At 50.7% G+C, this 12,859-nt stretch overlaps 1 protein-coding gene across 1 annotated transcript; it reads left to right on the forward strand.

The window, feature by feature from the left end:
* The first annotated feature begins 8,737 nt into the window (after nucleotides 1-8,737).
* On the forward strand, nucleotides 8,738-9,682 carry LOC139674705 (olfactory receptor 14J1-like). The gene has a single exon (XM_071561310.1). The coding sequence runs from the start codon at nucleotides 8,738-8,740 to the stop codon at nucleotides 9,680-9,682; it is 945 nt and encodes a 314-aa protein (XP_071417411.1).
* Nucleotides 9,683-12,859: the final 3,177 nt, after the last annotated feature.

The following is a 12,859-nucleotide window of genomic DNA, read 5'->3' on the forward strand; positions in this document are numbered from 1 at the left end:
CTATTCCACACCTCTCTCAGCCCCTGGAGAGGCTCTGTCACCTGTGGTGCCTCACAGACAGCCCTGTTCAGGCTCTGCCGGGCTCTGGGCCAGGAGAGGGGCTGGGCAGGGCTGGCCATTGCTCTGGAACAGCCCCTGAACCAGCAGGAGGAGGGAGGTGGGCACAGCAATACCCACCCATAACCCTGGGCTGAGCAACCAGGGCTGGAAATGACTGGAGAGAGATAGTGGGGGTGACAAGTGTCCTGGGCCACCTTCCTGGTGTGTTCCTTCCACCAAGAGCACAGACCTGCCCGGAGCCGCAGTAACAGCGAAGTGTCGGAGAGCCACTCCCGGGAACTGGGAAATCCCACTTGGTGCATCCACTCCTGGGTGAGCTCTCCATCTTTGCTGTGAAAAACGAACTTTTATATGTTAAACAAAAAAGCTTATATCACTTATTCAGTGTGGAAAATATCTGTCTTTCTTCTCTCCTTGTTTTTCACCCAAAGCCTGGCCAAGACTTCAGAGGAAAATCAGGGAGTCAGTTTGGACCATCTGCTGTCAATCAAGCCCAGCCATCTCTGCCATGGCCTTGACCTGTCTCTAAATACAGAGAGACAGATCTATTCATATCTCATCAAAGAACAGATCCTAATCTTCCCTAATAAGTGAATACCAATGTATCTCACTAACAAGCACAGATGTTTACACAGCTGTAGCCTTATATATTTCACTGAGGATATACAGGCTTTGGCTAATAAGCAGACACAAGGCTAAATATAACATCAGGTTGGAATGTTCATCTCAAGATCACCTCTGGCTCAGGGCCTGTTGTTCAGGCCTCAGCACTTCAGAGACACAGGGATGGTTTTCTCTCCCAGGGCCATTCCAGCCCAGTCCAGCTCCCTCCAAGCTCTCCCACCTGGTCTCTCTCCAGCACCAAGGGCCTCTCCCAGCACAGCCCAGGCCTTGTGGAGCACAAGGGACCAGTGTCACACTGTGGAACCTCATGTAATTGTGACTCTGCAGAGTCCCATGGAATCAAGGGATCATTGTGACTCCTCAGAGCACGATGGAAAAAAAGGGACATTGTGACACTGCAGAACCTCATGGAATCCAAGGATCACTGTGAAATCTCATGGATATAGGGGACCATTATAACAGTGCAGGGCCCTGTGGAGCACAAGGGACCAGTGTGACACTGTGGAACCTCATGGAATGAATGGCCCTGTGTGACACTGCAGAGTCTTACTGATCCAAAGAGATCATTGTCAGTCTGTAGAACCTCATGAAATGAAGGGATCATCACGACCCTTCAGGGCCTCAGAGATCCAAAGGAATCCTGGGACACTCTGGAAGCTCACAGGATAAAAGGAACCTTGGGATGTGTGGAACCTCACGGGGTGATGGTGGAAATAGAAGACTTAGACAGAGTTTACTAGAGAAGCTGCCTCATTGAGCTGTGAGGGGCAGAAAGGACCCCTTGCTTTCTAAACTCCTTCTCAGAGAGGAGCCTGGATGTGACTGGATCCGATCTTAGCCTCAGATTTATTCTGCAGTGTAAATTACAGAGGTGTGATTGAATCACTTTTTCCCAAAGGTTTTAACAATGGCAAATCAGATATACTTATGTAAAATGAATTATTTATTATGACAAATGAGCAGACAAAAGAACAGACAAGTGACAAGATGAAAGATCTTAATCATTAAGAATCATAGAATTGTTAAGGTTGGAAGAGATCTCTAAGATGATGGAGTCCAATCATTAACCTCACATTGGCATCTTCCCCACTGAACCGTGTCCCCAAGTGTCACAGTTCAATGTTTTTTGAACACTTCCAGAGATGGTGACTGTAGGACACCAGGTTTGAGCTATGAGCTCATCCAAGGGGTTTTAGTTTAAAAAATATACAAGGCACCAAAAATATTCTCCCTCCAGGTATTTTAAAAGGTCCTTTAGCTCTTTTAATATCTTGAGAGGGACCACAAGGGAGAAAATCTACACCTTTTCTCAGGATGTCAAATAACACACTTTTACTGGCAAATTTTAGAAAATGAGGGAGCTTGGCAAAAGTTTAAAGGGCAGCATTCAACCAGAACAGAGCATCCCACAGAGCACTGACTGAGCACATGCTGAGCCATACAAGTCAGCAAAATCCAACCCATTTGGTTTTATGTTACCCTAAGAATGAAGAAGGGAGATTTAAGAGAAGGTGATTAAAGAAAGAGAGAGAGAAAAAGACAGAATTAGAGTGTCTTGGTTTGAGATAAGCAACTGCCAACCCCCCAAGCAGAGAGAGAAAAGCCTCCCTCCTAACACCAGAGAAAGGGAGAAAAAGAGAGGAGAAAGGAAAAAAACACTCCAAACTGCATTTATACTAAATCTACATATATTTTTCACAGAAAGAAAGAGACAATTAGAAGAGAGTACAAATATACACTCACACAAGTCTGCAACAACAAGTTCCTCACCTCAACTTCTTAACGAACACACAAATTCTACTGTCCTAACTACACATTACTTAAGAAGAAGCTTATTCCCCAGGGAGACAAACCCAAGCAGAAAGGAGAGACCCAGAACAACACATTTTACTTTCCTGAGGTACCCTGTGAGCCAGTGGTGGGCCTGGTCTCCTCCATCCCCCCTGGGACAGCATCGTGCATCCTCTCAAGAGGAAGGCTGAGAAGCGACTGCCTTAACCACTCCCACACTGGTTCCTACTTCCTTGGAGATGATGTCATAATGTGGTATGGAATACAAAATTACTGGCTAGAAGAGGTCAGCTGTTAGCTCAGCCCAGCTCAAGTCAGCTGACAGCTTCGGCCTAGTCCAGACTTCAGGGCCCAAATCTAGGCCCACCTAGGTGAACCCATAACATAGAGCTACCACCCATAGTCCCATGTGAGTCCAGCTTCCATGTGTCCAGGTGGGAGGGTCTGACCATGCAATGGCCACACGGTGCTCGTTTTATTTGTTCTGCTCCCTGTGGCCACCCCAACCCACACCCCCCAGGGGGAACTTCTGGCCCAGTGGCCACTGTGGGGCTCTGGGGAGGATGATGGGCAGTGCTCCTGGTGTGCTATAGCCAGTGTGGGGCTGGATTAGGAGTTCCACAGGGTGTGGTGTGGGGCAGTGCTTTGGGGCAGTGCTGTGGGGCAGTGCTATAGGGCAGTGCTGTGGGGCAGTGCTATAGGGCAGAGCTATGGGGCAGTGCTATGGGGCAGGGCTATGGGGCAGTGCTGTGGGGCAGTGTTATTGGGCAGTGCTGTGGGGCAAGGCTATGGGGCAGTACTCCCAGACTGTTTTTCACTGACAGCTGCTCCAGGGCTGCCCAAGGAAGATACAAGGGGCTGGGTATGGAACAGGGCACTACCTCAGTTTTGGGATTTGGACGTTTCCCTTTAACCCCACTTGAGTTGGTCTGAGCTAATAATAAATATAATAATCCATAATTAATATATTGATCCAGTGTTTTGATTCCATGAGGCTCCATAGTTTCACAATTCTTTCATGATTACTTCTGGATTCAAAGTGTCTCAGGATTCCTTTGAATCCATGAGGGCTTGGAGTGTCACAATGGCCCTTTAGATTCCATGAGATTCCACAGTGTCACAATAGACCATTTATATTATGTGGTTCCAGAGTGTCACAATGGTCCCTTTGGCTCCATAAGGCCCTGAAGTGTCACAAAGGCTGTTTGATTCCAGGGGTCACTGCAGTGTCCAAGGGTTCCTTTGGTTCCATAAGGCCCTGTAGTTTCACAATGATCCCTTGAGTCCATGAGGTTCTGCAGTGTCACAAAGGCATCTGTGATTCCATGGGGCTCCACAGTGTCTCTAAGGCCTTTTGGTTCCATGACATTCCACAATGTCACAATTGCCTGATGATTCCATGAGGTGCCACATTTTCCAATGATTCCTTTGATTCCATGATGCCCTGGAGTGTCAGAGTGCATTCCATGAAGTTTTGCAGACTCCTATGGTCCCTTTGGTTCCTGAGGGAAGATTACTGAGGGTGAAATTAGGGGATTCCAGTTCTATTCACATCCCAAAAGAAGTTGTAGTGATACAGAAATTCCAGGCTAAAATGCAGCTGCTGCTCCCTGGATGGGACGTGGGGGCAGCTCCATGAGGATTCCTCACACAAGAGTCAACACCTGCCCAGGGGATGGAACGGAGGGTGGGGGGAGTGGAGACTCCTCAGGGGGCTCTGTGGGAATCCCTGCAGGGAGGGGAACCCCGGGGGTCTTTGCAGCTGATAAACGGCACAGCCCCTGCCAGCCCAGGGGCAGAGGAGGAGATGTCCTGCTGCTGAGCCAATAGCTGTGGGGAAATCTCTGTCCTCAGGTGAACTTGGTTCATTAAAGCCTAATTGCAATATTAACACACACCTCCAGCCCCAAGTTACGCCCCTCCAAGGTACAACCACCAACCACTGGGCATTTTTTTGCCTCTGTCCTTAACAGCAAAGTGAGACAATTTCATGCAAACCATAAACAAAGGTATTTGTGTCTAAAATCACTCATGCTACACCTAAACATAAAGAAATAGTATAAAAATAACTCGAGAATGGAAGAAAAGAAAGGGAATAGTTAATCATAACTGCAGGGCCGCACCTGTCTCTGCCCCACAGGGGCCTCTTGGGTAAGAACTGTGCTCTTCATACACTGAATACTTTTATTGGGATTAGAGCTGGTCTGGGTATTGCTCTAAATACATATTTACAGTCATATTCTGTCACTGACAACCTTTGAACCTTAACCTGTCACAATTTTACATTATAAAGAGTGTTATTCTGTGAAATGTCTCTGTGAGTCCTTCCTCGGCGCTGCAGCTCCTGCAGAAGGAACACACTGGAATAGTGGGAAGACACACTGAGGGATCTCCTTTGTGCTGTTGCCTCAGCCCACTGGAAAGGGAAGTCGAATCCCCCTCCAATCCCGCAGGAATGTTGGGTGAAGGGTCCCCAGAATGGGACACTGACAGACTGGTGGGGCATGAGGTTCTGGGATTTCCTGGGACCCTGAGAGACAAAAAAATCACTGAGGGTCGAGGAAATCTCAGTGGAGAAAGGGACACAAGAATGGGCTGTTTGTGTGCTCTGCCACGTCAGGAGAAGAGGCAGAGCTCCAGAGACACCCAGACAATGTGAATCCCTCAGGAGATGATCTCAAACAGGGGCTCTCAGGCCTCTGCCACTTGCTGGTTGCTCTGGTTTGATGGTCACTGGTGGTTACACCCACCCACAGCCCCCCCCAGTGTTTTGTGCACACACACCAGTCTCACCAGTGTCTGGCACCACAAAGGACATCGGACCTGATGGTTTGTGGCTCCCACTCCAGTGGTTGGCATTTGAACCTGCCTTCATACCCAGGGCACAGAGATCCCTTGTCTCAGAGAGTTCTTGACAATGGAGAGATTGAGAAAATGGGACAGGCTGTGGGATCAGTTGCAGGGCATGACCAGGGACAGGAACTGCCCACTCACCTGTTTACACATGATCAGCTCCTTCCATCTCCTTTCTGTCTGTTTTCTTATGCTTGTTGCACCAAGGACATCAATGTTCCCCCTACCCTTTCCATTCTAGGATTTTTTTTCCTCAATGTCCCATGGCAAGTCTTGCACAGTCCCCAAATGTACTTTCTGGTTGCCCATCATGACTCTCAGACTGAGACAGAAATGGCCAACCTCAGCTGCAAGGTCATCCTGGGAGGCTCTGCCATTGAACCCTTGGTGAGCCTTTCATGCAGAGATGTTGGAAATCCCTCTAATTTCATTTGGAAATTTTGAGGTTTGAATTGTTGCTCCAAAATCCTGAAAATTTTTGTACCAAAAATGACAGTTCTTTCATATTTATAAAGTGTTGGGGATTAGCTCACATTAAATGCTCAACATGGTGTACGTAGGTATTTGCTGCCCAGTGGAGAAGGAATTGGAGATACAGGAATGAAAGAATGATTAAATAGTTTGGGTTGAAGGAGACCTAAAGGAGCCTCCAGTCCAACTTCCCTCCCATTAACGAGGGAATCCTTCCACCAGTTCAGGCTGCACAAAGTTCCTCACCTTGGACACCTCCAGGGATGGGATTTCCACTTAGTGGGCAACCTGTTCCAGGTTCCAACCACCATCATGAGAAAATATTTCTTCCTGACATCCAATGGAAATCTCCCCTCATTATGTTTCAATTACTGTGTTTTGTTCTGCCAAAAAGATCCTTAGCAAAAAAAAAGCACTCTGCCTTTCCTGGACAAGCAGCACTGCATTTTCATGGCTAAACACCTTGTAGAGGACACAGAGAGGGCCCATGAAGGGACTTGGAGGCCTCAAACACATTACCAATGTATAAGGACTGACAACACTGGGCTCAGTGGTGTGGAGACTGAGTAGAGCACAGGAGAAGCCTGAGAGTGCTTGAAGTGCTCTCCCCCAGAGATGGTGGAGCTTTTCTTTGTAGTGAGAAACAGCATGAGAAAGAAATAATGTCAACAAGGGCAGCTGGGGAGGTCCAGACTGCACACAAGGAGAAAGGAATTTCCCTCTGAGAGCAGTGCTGTGGTGCAACATGTGACACAGAAGGAGTCTGCATCAGACCAGTGGTTTGTATTCCAAGGCAGAGCCAGGGAGGAGGGAGAGACGGCAGTGCAGGAAGGGGCCAGCAAGGTGGGGCAGCCGGGGGATGCCGACAGCCTGCAGGGAAAGGGGCAGGGCATGGACACCGTAGGACAGCCTGGGCTGGAGAGGAGACAGGGATGTGCAGAAGCTGAAAGGCCCCAAGAGAGCCAACTTGTGCAGGCCTTTGGCCATGGCTGCTGTGTGTGCCCCTGATGGCATGAGGAGACAAGTGAGCCTTGCAGCCCTGGGGCCTCATTGCCTCCTTGTCCCAGCTCAGCAGCCTGGGATATGCCAGCCCATTGTGCTGCCCTTGGCATTGGACATCCTCACACCCCAGTGCCCCAGGAAGAGCTCTGAGGAATGAGGGAGGGACAGGCTCTCTCTTCCCATGGTCTGGGGGTCAGGGCTTGACCCATTACATTGTGAAACACATACAGGTTTACTCAGCATTAGAGACATCTTTCCTTCTCTTGTCTAAACTTGTCATCACTGTCTGCAGCTTTCTGCTCTACGTGGAAGCTGGGGACACTTTCTCAGTTGTGTCCCTCAGTGGGACCCATTAGCACTACAAGAAAATTCAGTGTTTCAATAGGACTTTGAATTTCTTGAGACGTTGTTTGAACTTAAACTGATGGACTGAGTTTAACGTAAGCAACACCAAACCCCCCAGGGGCCATTAAATGCCCTGGGCTGTTGCTGTGCTGCTGAGCTGGGCAGGGCTCCTGGCACACAGGGAGCTCCTGGCAAGCGGGCAGCGCTGCAGAGAGACAGCTCTGCCCAGGAGCAGCTCCTGTGCACAGCCCAGCAGAGCTCAGGGCACTGCCAGGGCAGCTCAGGGACACCAGCAGGGCACAGACAGAGCTTAAAGGGGCTCAGCACTGGGAGGATGACTGAGAGCTCATGGAGGAGAAATCTTTGCAGTGCTGGACACGGTGAGTCTGTGGGTGCAGGGCAATGCAGGGGCAGCTCCTGGAGGCATCTCCTAAAGCTGGCCCAGCCCCAGCTGATGGGATGTGTGAGGAGGGGGCTGTTGGGGGGCCCTTTGGAATAGTTGTGGAGCCGGGAGGTGGAGCCAGGGGTGCCCAGGGCTGTGGAGCAGAGCAGGGTCCTGCAGCCCAGGGTGCTGTGCTGGGGCATGGACTCTGCTGCCTGCCAGGGTCAGTTCTCAGCTGGTCTGGGGAGCTGCTCACAGGGCTGGGGAGAAGGAGCAACGACTTGGAGGGTTGGGTCCCTATGTCATTATGCTGCTCCCTGAATCAGGGCTGCTTGCAGCTTCAAAGCACAAGAGGAGATTTCACAGTAGACTTTCAACAAACTCAGGAAGGCAGAGGCTGCCTCAGAGGGAATCATGCTGCTCTTTCAGCCTTGTACTTTTGTTTATTTCATGGCCAATGAAAAGTAGAAATTAATTTCTCATTTATGGGGAAGACACTGGAATTCTAGTTCTCTGACATTCAGAGGTGAACAAACCAGGCAGTATAACAAATCAGCACATTGTGTCTTACAGGCAGCATCAGTGCCCATTTTCTAACCTCCTCACCGATTTCTGAAATTGTCATCAGAGCCTGCCCAGCCAGAGCTGCCCCTGGGCAGTACCCTGTCCTGGGAGGGCTCTGCAGGGCAGAGGTGAGCACCCAGGGCTGGGATGGGCTGTGGGAGCACTGCCAGGGCCCAGCCCTGGGCACAGGGAAGCAGCTGCTGGAAGGGACAGCTCCAGGCAGCAGAGTCCTAGGCAGAGAGGGGGGAAAGTGCCCCCAGGCACCCCTGGGAGAGGGGGCATTCAGGTCACTCTGGGGGCCCTTTCCTGCAGCTCTGCTGGGCACTGTGTGCTGGGCCGTGAAAATAAGGACTCCTCCAGTGGAAAAGAACCTTCATCCATTGTCTTGTCTAAGTCATCAGTACAGAGATGGAACTTTTGCATTCAAGGTGGGTTCGATCTCATGTCCCTTTTGAATGTCAGAGCTGTAATAAAAAATTTCCATATCCCACTGCAGCAGAGGAACATTGAATCCTTGGCAGCACATTTTGTAATATTTGACACGCTGATTTTAATTAAAAACAGACAGGCTTTGTCAGAGACTCTGGCCTTTAATACTCCCTATATTTTCCTTTTCTAAAGAGAACCTCTACTAAAAAATAGCAAATGTCCAACAGCAGCTCCATCAGCCAGTTCTTCCTCCTGCCATTGGCAGACACGCGGCAGCTGCAGCTCCTGCACTTCTGTCTCTTCCTGGGCATCTCCCTGGCTGCCCTCCTGGGCAACGGCCTCATCATCAGCGCTGTAGCCTGCGACCACCACCTGCACACCCCCATGCATTTCTTCCTGCTCAACCTGTCCCTCACAGACCTGGGCTGCATCTGCACCACTGTCCCCAAAGCCATGCACAACTCCCTCTGGGACACCACAACCATCTCCTACATGGGATGTGCTGCACAGGTCTTTTTCTTTTCCTTTTTCATTTCAGCAGAGTTTTATCTCCTCACCATCATGTGCTACGACCTCTACGTTGCCATCTGCAAACCCCTGCACTATGGGACCCTCCTGGGCAGCAGAGCTTGTGCCCACATGGCAGCAGCTGCCTGGGCCAGTGGCTTTCTCAATGCTCTGCTGCACACGGCCAATACATTTTCCCTGCCCCTGTGCCAGGGCAATGCCCTGGGCCAGTTCTTCTGTGAGATCCCCCAGATCCTCAAGCTCTCCTGCTCACACTGCTGTCTCAGGGAAGTTGCCTTTATTGTGGTTATTGTCTGTTTAGGATTTGGTTGTTTCATTTTCATAGTTTCCTCCGATGTGCAGATCTTCAGGGCTGTGCTGAGGATCCCCTCTGAGCAGGGACGGCACAAAGCCTTTTCCACGTGCCTCCCTCACCTGGCCGTGGTCTCCCTGTTTCTCAGCACTGCATTTTTTGCCTACCTGAAGTCTCCCTCCCTCTCTTCCCCATCCTTGGATCTGGTAGTGTCAGTTCTATACGCGGTGGTGCCTCCAGCACTGAACCCCCTCATCTACAGCCTGAGGAACCAGGAGCTCAAGGATGCCCTGAGGAAAATGATGACTGGATGCTTTTCAGTAGCAAGTTTTCTTCTGTAGAGTGTTTATAATAAAACTCATGACAGGCTCACCTTGCATTCCCAGATTTGTCTTGGTGCTCAGTGGGTTCTTTTTGTCAGAATGTTGCGCTCAATTAAATTATTTTATTCATCCTCTTATCTAATTAATTTTTTTATTTTCATTAATTTTGCTCTTTTAAATCTGTACTTGAGTAATTGTGCTATCTATTTTTAAACAAACTTTCTTGCAATAGCCCTGCCTAGCTGGTTAGGGTTTTTGATTTGAGACTTTCAGGTACCTACTGGGCAGTTCCATGTGTGCAGAGAGGGGCAAAAGAGTCCCAGCACAGCAGCACTGCCAGGGAGCACCAGCACTGGGCCTTTGCTGAACTGTCTCTTTCCACTTGTACACTCTCCTGCAGAGCCCCTGGGCTGGACTAAGGCCTTGGTCCTCTGCCAGCTGGGACACAGATCTGCTACATGTCCATCCTGGGCTCACAGGCAGGGACAGGCCATGCGCACTGCTGGGACACAGCTGGGCCCCACAACAGCAGCTCCATCAGGAAAGGGCTTCTCCTTAGCTCAAGACATGCAGTCTTAGGGCTTTTTGCAAAGTCACTCTCAAGAACATGCCAAGGAATAGACTCTATAGAGGCTCCTTCTTTGCTTATTCTCCAGGAGCTCCAAATCTGCGTGTGAACCAGCAAACAGAGCCCTGTAACTGCAGGGGCTACAGCAGGAAACAGGGAAAATGATCTGGTGAGTGTTCAGTGTTACCATCAGTGAACACACTGCTGCTACCCATGACAACAATAGCAGTAATAAAAGCTGGAACTATAACAAACAAACCCCACAAGAAGCACATGAGGTGCACAACACCATTGCTGCACTGCTCACCACTCAGTGCCCAATGCCATGCCCAGCCCAGACACAGATCAGCCCTTCCTGACCAACCCCCCATTAACACCCTGAGCACGGCCCTGCATCAGAGGGAACATTCCTTGGGCCAGTGGGCTCAGCTGTCCTGGCCCTGCTCCCTCCCAGTCCTGCGACCCTCAGGAGATAATTGGAGGTCAAGACCGTACAAACATCTCACAAATTCCAAGTCAAAACCAAAACCCAAAGCACCTTGAAAAACCTGCAGCCCCTGACGCTTTAAGTAGCCCCCTAAGGGCCAATCCTGGCAAAGCCTCCCCAGGGACTCGCCCCAGCAGATCCCTGGAGGACACGACTGCAGGAAGGCAAAGGCTCTGGGCAGCAGCTCAGGTGCTGAGCAAAGCCTGGCTTGGTTGGAGGCAGCAGAAAGGCCAAGCCCTGACCCCCAGCCCGGGGAAGGCACATCCTGTCCCTCATGTGTGTGAGAAATAAAAAGAGAGGGTTTGTTGTGGGAGGTGTGGAAGGACGGAGTTTTGGTTGATTTGAACAGTTGAATTAAAAGGTTCTGTGTTAATTGCTTTTAGGAAAAGCGGAATGGCCCTTTAAGGGGGGGATTTCTCCACATGCAGGTTAGACAGGTGAATTTAGCGGGCAGTCTGTGAGGCAGCAGCCTCAGCAAGGGGGGCCGCTGTCAGGGCCTGCAGACGGTGGTAGGGCCTGATGGGGCGACTGGATGGGCCAATCAACATTGATGACGCAGCAAGAAATTGCCCAAAGAAGGCTGTTGGGATTTTATATGCTCTTAGATCTAAAGTGTGAGTTGTGTATTGAACTTCTTTCTGTACTTAGCGTGTTGTAGCTTCAAGGACTAGTTAATGAGGTCAGCAGCTCCTGCCACCCTCTCAACAGATGTGTGTAATCAGCCAATTAGAGCAGGCATTGTCATGTAAACAGCATTGTTAACCAATTATCAGTGCCAAGGTGGCAGAGCTGCGGAGGGATTCAGCTTTTGAAGTGTATAAGAGTTTTGTGAGAGGATGAATAAAGTTGCCTGTTGCTGCTAACTTCTGTGAAGTCGTCTCTGCAGGTCACAAACCCGCCTCCCTCCATTAGAAGGCAGTGAAGAAGTGAAGTGATGGAGTAACCTCGAATCAGCGTGCACGGGACCATACATGGACTATGGAGGGATGAACTCCTGGAGGGGAGGGAAGAAGACGTGGCGTGAAGGAAATAAATGGGTGTGACCACCCCCTCCCCCGGGTGTTCCCCGGCGACTTCGCTGTGGCGAGGCACCCTGTGTGCGCAGTTTGGCCATTAAACCCTATTTTGCTTTGCTCCTTCAACTCATCTCTCTAAAAATTCTTCAAGCCGAGATTTTTCTTACAATTTTGGGGGCTCGTCCGGGATCCAAAGTCCGCCGTCCTGGGTGGGGATTTGGTGAACCCCCGGAAGGCGCGCCCCGCTGATTTTGGCAGTCCGAGGACCCAGGTCCTCTCCCAGGAGGGGAGCGACGGAGGACCCGAGACAGACGAGTCAAAGCAAAAGGGTAAAAGAAGACTTGATTCAGCCATAGGGGAACCCGCGGGCAACAAGGGATAGAAACACCACCTTCTGGAGTTATTTGGTGAGGCAAAGATGACAATCCCCGAGCCCTACTGGGGAGAGAAGGCGGGGAGGGAATAAGAGGGAGTGTGACGGGATCGGTTAGCGAAGGGGCAAAGCGACTCCAGTGGGGTGGTTTGAGTGAGACTCCTCACGGGAGGAGGGAGATGGGAGGGGGCCCTTCGGAGCTGTTTTAGAACTGTAAAGACTCTCAGCAGGGTGCCTGAGGACCCGAGAGGGGAAAGGGTGTGGCCTTGATAGAGGCAATTCACGCCACTAATGGAGGGATTTGGGAGCGGCGCGAAAAGGTGCTGTGCGAGTGGTTCGGGGAAAACTGCTGGACGAGGAGTTTGGTTGCTCAGCGAGGGAGAGAGGCGGTGCTGGAGGAGGAGTTTGGTTGCTCAGTTACCGAGAGAGGTGGTGCCGGAGGAGGAGTTTGGTTGCTCAGTTACCGAGAGAGGCGGTGCTGGAGGAGGAGTTTGGTTGCTCAGTTACCAAGAGGTGGTGCCGGAGGAGGAGTTTGGTTGCTCAGTTACCGAGAGAGGCGGTGCTGGAGGAGGAGTTTGGTTGCTCAGTTACCGAGAGAGGTGGTGCCAAGGGAGGAGTTTGGGGGCATGGTCGCTGACAGGGTGGCAACGAGAGGCTGTGCCGTCGCAGGGGGCGGTGATTTGAGCAGCTGAGGCGTGCCCAGAGCCGGTGGGCAGATACCGGAGGGCCGTGCCGAACCCTAGGCGGGGGA

This window comes from Pithys albifrons, chromosome 7 (assembly GCF_047495875.1).
Source record: "Pithys albifrons albifrons isolate INPA30051 chromosome 7, PitAlb_v1, whole genome shotgun sequence".
NCBI classification, from domain to species: domain Eukaryota; kingdom Metazoa; phylum Chordata; class Aves; order Passeriformes; family Thamnophilidae; genus Pithys; species Pithys albifrons.